General features: G+C 41.7%; 1 protein-coding gene across 1 annotated transcript; it reads right to left on the reverse strand.

The window, feature by feature from the left end:
• Positions 1 to 561: 561 nt before the first annotated feature.
• On the reverse strand, positions 562 to 6,564 carry LOC101534971 (SLA class II histocompatibility antigen, DQ haplotype D alpha chain). The gene is made up of 5 exons (XM_058664876.1): positions 6,405 to 6,564; positions 2,450 to 2,698; positions 1,408 to 1,689; positions 1,013 to 1,187; positions 562 to 862 (listed from the first exon to the last, which is right to left on the reverse strand). Exons 1-4 carry the CDS (start codon positions 6,484 to 6,486, stop codon positions 1,033 to 1,035), a joined length of 768 nt encoding a protein of 255 aa, XP_058520859.1. The 5' UTR covers positions 6,487 to 6,564; the 3' UTR covers positions 562 to 862; positions 1,013 to 1,032.
• Positions 6,565 to 8,448: the final 1,884 nt, after the last annotated feature.

Below are 8,448 nucleotides of genomic sequence, written 5' to 3' on the forward strand. Positions count from 1 at the left end.
ACATCAGGTTGAATGTCCCTGAGGATAGCAGAGCTATGACAGCTCTGGTAGTTAAGGCTCTAGGTCCCTTGGGGAAGGACACCACTTCAGCTCTGCCCTAACGGGAAGATGCACCAGTGTCTGGACTGGAAGGCTGAAGTGGCTCTGTGGTAGTTGGTGCTTGGGTTTAGTGGCATCTCTGCTTAAAGATGTTACTCTATTGGGCGCATGTAGTACAATGGAAGCTTAGGTCTTTAGGTCACTGTGAGTGTGCCCTTTTGGGGGTGGTCATTGTGAGCAGATGGTTATTTGAGTACAAGTTTGGCCTAGTTGTTTCTCTTTCCTGGTTCACTACACAATCCATTCTGTTTCTGTATCTGATGCTGCCAGCTTCCACCAGACACCAAGCTATGGGACTTCCTGATCCTGAATTGTGACCTCCGAACTGTGAGAATGAACCTTTTCTCTCCAAGAATTAAGCTTATCACAAAAATTTCTGTTAAAATAATGAAACTGCACCCATTCATGTCCTTAACCATAGTCTTAGACTTGTGATGAAAGCCAGAAAAACATTCAACAAAATACCTCATAAAGGGATGTTTATTGTTTCTATGGAAACATTGGAAACATTGGATCAGAGTCACTTAGGGATTATTGAGCTGGAAGGACTATCCTAGGGAATCTCACGTTAGGTAAGGATTGAGTGAAGAAAACTGAGGAAAGAATTCCAAACATGTGAACTCTGGGTAGGTGTAGCACTGTAAGTTCCACAGAAGAGATAAGAAGTGTTTGGGGAGAGATGAAATACAGTGAATAGTGCTAGAAAACAGTGCTAGGCGATATGGCATATCCACTCTTCAGCTTTTGTAGATGCGCAATGTACCTGCAATAGGACAGACATAGGATTGATTGGTTCTAGAGACACCTGTGCCATCATTACATAATTTTCTAATTACCTTATAATTTTATAACCATATTTGTGTCTACAACATCCCCCATTTCTGTCCTTTCTTTTTTGTGGCTGATTCCTTACCTTCCCTTCCAGTGTGTGATTCACAAGGGTCCTTGCTGCCTGGAAGCACCACCTATGCGCAGTCCTCGGATGATGAGGACAGTGCCCACCACGATACCCACGAGGCCCACAGCCAACCCCAGGGCGCAGACCACAGTCTCTGTCAGCTCTGACATTGGAGCTGGGATCTCAGGTTCTGTGAAAATGAAATTGCAGAGGTCAGAATATAGAGTATGGGTTTGTGCAACGATTTAAAGCATCAGGCTTAGGAAGAAGAGCCAAATTTATTATTGGAAACCCTTAGGAAAGCATGGGAGGAAATGAGTTTTGGGCCACAAAAGTTATGAGCTAAAAGGCAGAATATTATGGACTTGACAAACAAGAAGGTATCAAAAAGGAGTGGAACGCACACTTACCCCAGTGTCTCAGAAGTGGCTTCTCCAGACCCCAGTGCTCCACTTTGCAGTCATAAATATCATCAGCAGTAGGGAGGAAGGTGAGGTAGCCCATTTTGAAGAAAGCATGATCACTCTTGGAGAGGAAGCTGGTCTCAGAAACACCTTCTGTGACTGAACGCCCATTGATCAACCATGAGATGTTGATCACAGGAGGAAAGATGTTGTCCACAAGACAGATGAGGGTGTTGGGCTGCCCCAGCCTCACAGGGGACTTTGAAAATACAGTTACCTCTGGAATTTCTGTGGAGAGGAAACAGCGCTGGTCTGAGTTGTTGATAGCTCTGTCCTGCTCCATGGAGAAGCCCTCCACCAGAATTTCCTCTCTGATAGGTGCTTCCCTTTTGCTAGGGAAACATTGTCAACTGTCAGGGCTTAAACATCATGCCCTTCTGTGGGAGTGACTGTTAAGCTATAAGAACTAGGGGACCTCTTGAAGAACTCAAAGAATACATTATGGGAGAGGGAGCTTGATATTGTATAAAATATGTAAATTTTGATATGACAGGTTAGGATTTCAATAATAATTGAGTAATAAAAGAAACAGTTTTAAGTGAGAATGAGTGGGTATTTCTCTTTAGAGTACAAGAGAGAGACCTGGTATGAAAGGATAGATTCGGGCCCGGCGGCGTGGCCTAGCGGCTAAAGTCCTCGCCTTGAACGCCCCGGGATCCCATATGGGCGCCGGTTCTGATCCCGGCAGCTCCACTTCCTATCCAGCTCCCTGCTTGTGGCCTGGGAAAGCAGTTGAGGACGGCCCAATGCATTGGGACACTGCACCCGCGTGGGAGACCTGGAAGAGGTTCCTGGTTCCCGGCTTCGGATCGGCGCGCACCGGCCTGTTGCGGCTCACTTGGGGAGTGAAACATCGGATGGAAGATCTTCCTCTCTCTGTCTCTCCTCCTCTCTGTATATCCGGCTTTCCAATAATAATAAAATCTTAAAAAAAAAAAAAAAAAAGAAAGGATAGATTCAATAATGGGAAGCAGGATGCGGCACTTACCATTGACAGCAGCTGTAGAATTGGAACGTTTAATCATGATGTCCAAGTTGTGTGCTTCTGTGGCTATGTTTCCCAGTGCACCCTGTGGGTCAAAACTTGCGAAGTGACTAAACACAGGAAGCCTCCAGATAGTCTCCTTCTTATTCAGGTCCACATAGAACTGCTCGTCTCCATCAAATTCGTGGGTGTACTGGCCAGAGGGACCATAAGACTGGTAGACGTTTACACCATAGGAGGCAACATGGTCAGCTGATGATGAGTGAAAGTGAGCAGTAGGAAGGTGGGAAACAGAAAAACAAAAACTTTATTAAACCAAGTGACAATAAACTTACTTTCAAATATTACAGGTTTCATTGTTGGCAAAGTCTCTGGGCAAAATTCCCAGTGCCTTCTTGAGCCTCCCTGCTATGTTGGGTGGTTGTCTAGTATTGGCATATTATAAATTTGTGATAAACATTGTATTGGAAGGAAGAAATGAATGAATGATAACAATATTTAGCTTTCTTCTTGAAGAATCAATTTGCTTCCTTCTGCTTCCTGACTTTCATCAATTAATAACACATTCACTCTGACTTCTCTTCCCAGAACTGCCTCAAAGCTGATGATTTTCTTTTTTAAAAAAAGATTTATTTGGGCCCGGTGCGGTAGCCTAGTAGCTAAATTTCTTGCCTTGCATGTGCCAGGATCCCATATGAGCACTGGTTCTAATCCCGGCAGCCCAGCTTCCCATCCAGCTCTTTGCTTGTGGCCTGGGAAAGTAGTTGAGGATGTCCAAAGACTTGGGACCCTGCACCTGCTTGGGAGACCTGGAAGAGGCTCCTGGCTCTTGGCTTTGTCTCAGCTCAGCTCTGGCTGTTGTGGCCACTTGGGGAGTGAGTAATAAGATGGAAGATCTTCCTTTCTGTCTTTCTTCCTCTCTATATATCTGACTTTACAATAAAATTAAACAAATCTTAAAAAAAATATTTATTTATTTTTGGAAAATCAGATTTACAGAGGGAAGAAGAAACAGAAAGATCTTCTATTTGCTGGTTTACTCCGCAAATGGCTGCAATGGACCGAGGTGAGTTGATCTGAAACCATGGGCCAGGAGCTTCTTTCAGGTCTCCAGTGTGGGTGCAGCAGTGTCCCAAGGACACTGCTATAATTTTCAACACAGACTTTCTTCCTTCCTTCCTTCCTTCCTTCCTTCCTTCCTTCCTTCCTTCCTTCCTTCCTTCCTTCCTTCCTTCCTTCCTTCCTTCTTTAAATAGCAGGATATCAAGGGAAACTACTGGGAATTTATTATTTTAAAACATTAACCTAACTATTATAAAGTATAAAAAATAGCAAGAGCTTTAAAAATATAAAAAACAAGACAATGCTCTTAAATTATATTTTGTTAACTATAGTAATCCTTTGAGGGGAGTAACTGATTCTTTGAAATAAAAAATGGAAACTTTGTTAAGCTTCAAGTTTCTGTCCTTCATCATTCTTTTGTCTTTCCCTTTTATGACTCAATATTTATTCTCAGTTGAAGGTTCAGTAAATGGAGGTTTTCTCCTTCAGTGAACAGTGTGTATTTCTGAGGATGCCACAGCAAAATGGCACTGATGTAATCTGTCTCTACCTAAACACACCTAACTGGACATTTTCATCAGGACAGTTAGGAACATTTTACCATTCATCCTTCCTTCTTTATTTTCTGAATATCAGCAAGTGGCAGACACAGCAGGAAGTGAGAAGGAGCACACCAAGCATGGTCTCTCCCATCACTGACTAACTGGAGAGTCAGGCAAGTGAAGGAACAGTCGCAATACCCTCTGTGGTGAGGATATCGACAGCTGAATAGTTTAACACCCTCTACAAGTACCTGCCAATCAAGTCAAACCCAAGGATCTGCTTTGATGTTTGAGATGAAGTTGCTTTTTAGGACTTATGGGATCTCTCTTTTCCATTCTGAAGGTATTCCCTTACCAAACGTCTTAGCTAAGTTCTGTTAGCAACATGTCTTCGACCACATTATCACCTCCGGCCCTTCCACCCAATGCCCGCTCTCCAAGTTTTCCTGTTCCTCTTCTCACTCACTCTCTGCCTTACCCAGCATGTTCACCTTTGTTGATCAGTTAATAAACTGTCAAATAAAGCCTTTATACAGATAAAATGAATCTCAACTTCTTTTCAAATAGGAACATTGTCGATCATCTTTTCCTATGGAACTTGTCCAAGGCTGCCAGGTGAGGGCATCACACTGCTAGCCCAATTAGAACCACGTCACTTTTTAACTCACTTTTCAGAATTAGCTGTGTTCACTGCTCTGCTCAGCAATGGCGCTTCTATTTTTTTGTGCTGCATTTTATTTCCAGCACTAGTGTGTACAATCTCTAGGGAGACGGTAGTACATCTTTTCATCTTTGAGTCCCCACAACTTGGTTCATTTTCCGCCCAAAAATGTATGCTGAGTCCTCAACAATTGCTGTTGAGGATCACAGAGATTTGGGGAAAGACTGAATCATATGACATGATTGAATTAAAACTTATGGACATAGGCATTGTTGCTTTCCCAGGACTCTTTCCTCTTAACACTGAAAATTATGTTTTGTGATTGTGCTGATATTACAGTAAGGCTGAGTTAACATTTAAAACATTTTCTGAGACTCTGTAACTCCATTTATCTTGTAATATAAAAATAGTTAAACACTTTCATGTAACCCCTTGTATCATGGGCTTGCAACATTGCGCCAACTCTGTCAAGAAGATAAATTGAATCTGATCAGGGTACTGTGGTGTGATATTAAGGAGACAAAAGGCAAAACAAAGGAACCAGGTACCGTGGAGAAACATCTATTAGCAAACAGTCATAATGGGAGCAGGTACGGTTAATAAGCTTGCTACAGATTAGAATAATTTTCATTTTATTTCCCCTTTTAGGTTACTTGAGTTTTAAACATTTTAAAAAATCTGTTTTATGCTGTAAAAAATGTAAGACCTATTTATTTTATGTGAATTAAAGTAAGAGTATCCCCCCCCCTCATTGTTTATGTCTCTAACATGGCAGGGAGTGGACCCTGAAAAGAAAGGCTTTTAAACATGGCATGGATGGAGGTATAAAGAGGTGGATATCACTGGCAGGGAAACCCAAAGGAATAAATGAAGAACTTGTACTTGCCTATTTGCCTTACACAGGGCTTAACTAGAGGAGGCAAAGAATAGTTTGCTAAGATAATTTAATTCACCAAATTTTCAATCATGTTCTTGTTTTCAAAATGTAAATGAAGACATTCACTTCTTTGCTAATGAAGGAATATAAAGTTGTATCTGTAATAGGACTAAGTAAAAATCAGTAAGTATGTCATTGCTGTGTTTCCACTATTTGTAAACATCAGCATACCTATTTTGTCTGACAATTTTTGAGATGCCCCACATGGGATAACTTAGGTTAAGAGGACCATATGCAAAATAACTGTTTTAAGCTGGACTTTCTGCCTGCTGGGCTGCTTTATTCACTCTTTTTGGGTGCCAGCTCCTGGCACTGTGTTCAAACCTATGTTAAAGAAAAAGACATCTTACTGGATAGATGTATGGTATACACAATTCATGAACTGTTGACCCCAAAATATATTGCAGGAGACATGTAAAAAGCATCTAAGATTGTTCAGAGAAATTTGGGAATAATAGCTCACAAATATTTAATAATGAAACGTAGTCCACTGTGGAAATGCCCTGGTCTTTGAGGCAGCCATGATCGAATGTCACGGAGACTACATTCACTGGATCTGGTTTAAATGGAATAAAGCCCTTGGTGAATAGCACAGATAGCAAAGAAACAGGGTTCAGGCTCTGGTTTCTTGAAGGAGGAATAGTTATAATTTTAAAATGTCTTAATATGGAAAAGGCCTTTGGGAACTCTCTACTATTTTAGCCGGCATCTGTCTCTTTTTCCAACTCTAGAGACAACCCTCCACCACACACTCACCTTCAATGTCTTCAGCTTTGCCCAGGATCATCATGAAGATCAGGGCAAGAGCCCCTAGGATCCACGCTTTGTTGGGAATCATCCTCTTCTCAAGGAGGTCCTGGCAGTTGCTGCTCTGAGTTGCAGAGAAGTCAAGGACTGAGACCAGTAATCTAAAGACAACCCAAGTCAAATGCTGTCAGGTCAGGATTTAGCCAATCAGAAAAATTCCCTGTGATGACAACTCAGTTGCCAATGGCAGAGCTTGTTTCAAAAGGCCTGGAGGGAGAAAGGGAAGTCCCCTGGTCCTGATGCAGCCTCCGGAATGCACTCAGTGCACTCAGGTGAATTCTCTGAGTGGAGAGAGGACACTGCACAGAATTTTCTCTCATGTGTGTATGTCTGCTAATTGCAAGAAGGATGAGGTGTTTTGGATAGCCTCATGGGAACATGAGATCATCAATAATATGTTGTCCTTCAGGATTTCCTAAATTACAGTTTCCAGAAATTCTTCCCTGAGTTGATACCCATCTAGGGTAGTCCTTACTCCTCTCCTCTCCTCTCCCCTCCTCTCTTTCCTCATTTTTAATATGAGTAGCTGCCTTTGTTTGCATTCTTGTAGTGCTTACAGGATTCTGTAGATTTGAATTGGCCCACCCACCCAGGTGATCTCTGTTGGAAGTAGCCTTTCATGTTCGTACAAATCCAGTTGGCTAAGTTCTTCTCAAGTTCTGAAGCTTTTTTGTTGGGGCAGTAAAAGGGGTAACAACGTCAGGAGATGCAGCCTTCAGTAATCCAGGTTTCTTTCCTGCCTTGATTAATCTTTATACTTGGTGCTTTGATGTCACGATTTTTACCATCTTGCAGCAGTCAAAAATATTTTATGAAAATAACACAGTCCAGAGTATCAAAGTGACCATAAGAAAGGATTTTAAAAAATTATTATAGTTATTTATCATTTTATGATACAATTCTATAGGCGCTGGGATTTCCTTTATCTCCCTCCCCAAATTCCTTCCCCTGCACTGATTTCCCCTAAATTATTACAATAGTATAGTCTTCATAAGCAGTCAGAAGTCCATCATCTACTATTTAAGTGTATCCTGACATTGCAGGAAGAGGCAATGACATAGAGTCCAGCATCCTGTTGATAAGATTTGTAATAAATAATTTCTCAATACTGACCTTGATTTGATTAATTCTGTCATTTGGTAAAGTAGGGTGAAACTATAACATAATACTTAATATCGTGAAGTTATAATAAAAAAGTACAATTTATAAAGTTTTATTGCAGGGGGACTATAAGTAGATAAGAATTAAAAGATGACTTTTGGTACAAGCAATTTTTGAAGTGCATACATAGTTTTTTAATAACATGCATTTCCATGAACTTTTCTTTTTAAAAAGATTTATTTAATTTAAAAAGATTTATTTATTCTACTTAAAATCAGAGTTACAGAGAGAACAGGAGACACACACAGAGAGAGAATGAAAGATTTGTTTTTTTATTTTTAAAGATTTATTTATTTTTGTTGGAAAGGCAGATTTACAGAGAAAAGGAGATATGGAGAAAAAGATCTGTCCACTGGTTCACTTCCCAAGTGGCTGCAATGGCCAGAGCTAAAGCCAGGAGCCAGGAACTTCTCTGGGTCTCCCATGTGGTTGCAGGGTCCCAAGGCTTTGGGCCATCCTCGAATGATTTCCCAGGCCACAAGCAGGGAGCTGGATGGGAAGCAGGGCTGCCAGGATTAGAATCGGTGCCCATATGGGATCCTGGCACGTGCAAGTCAAACATTTAGTCACTGAGCCATCGCACTGGGACTGAGAGATATTTTTCATCCACTGGTTCACTCTCCAGGTGGCCATAACAGCCAGAGCTATGAGCCAGAAACCTCTTCTGGGTCTCCCAGGTGGGTGCAGGAGCTTAAGGTCTTGAACCATCCTCTGGTGTTTTCCCAGGCCATTAACAGGGAGCTAGATTGGTAGTGGAGTTGTAGGGACTAGAACTGATGTCCATGTGGAATGCTGGCATGGCAGGTGGGGGATTAGCTTGCTATGCCACTGT

Source organism: Ochotona princeps, chromosome 1 (genome assembly GCF_030435755.1).
Source record: "Ochotona princeps isolate mOchPri1 chromosome 1, mOchPri1.hap1, whole genome shotgun sequence".
Lineage (NCBI taxonomy): Eukaryota > Metazoa > Chordata > Mammalia > Lagomorpha > Ochotonidae > Ochotona > Ochotona princeps.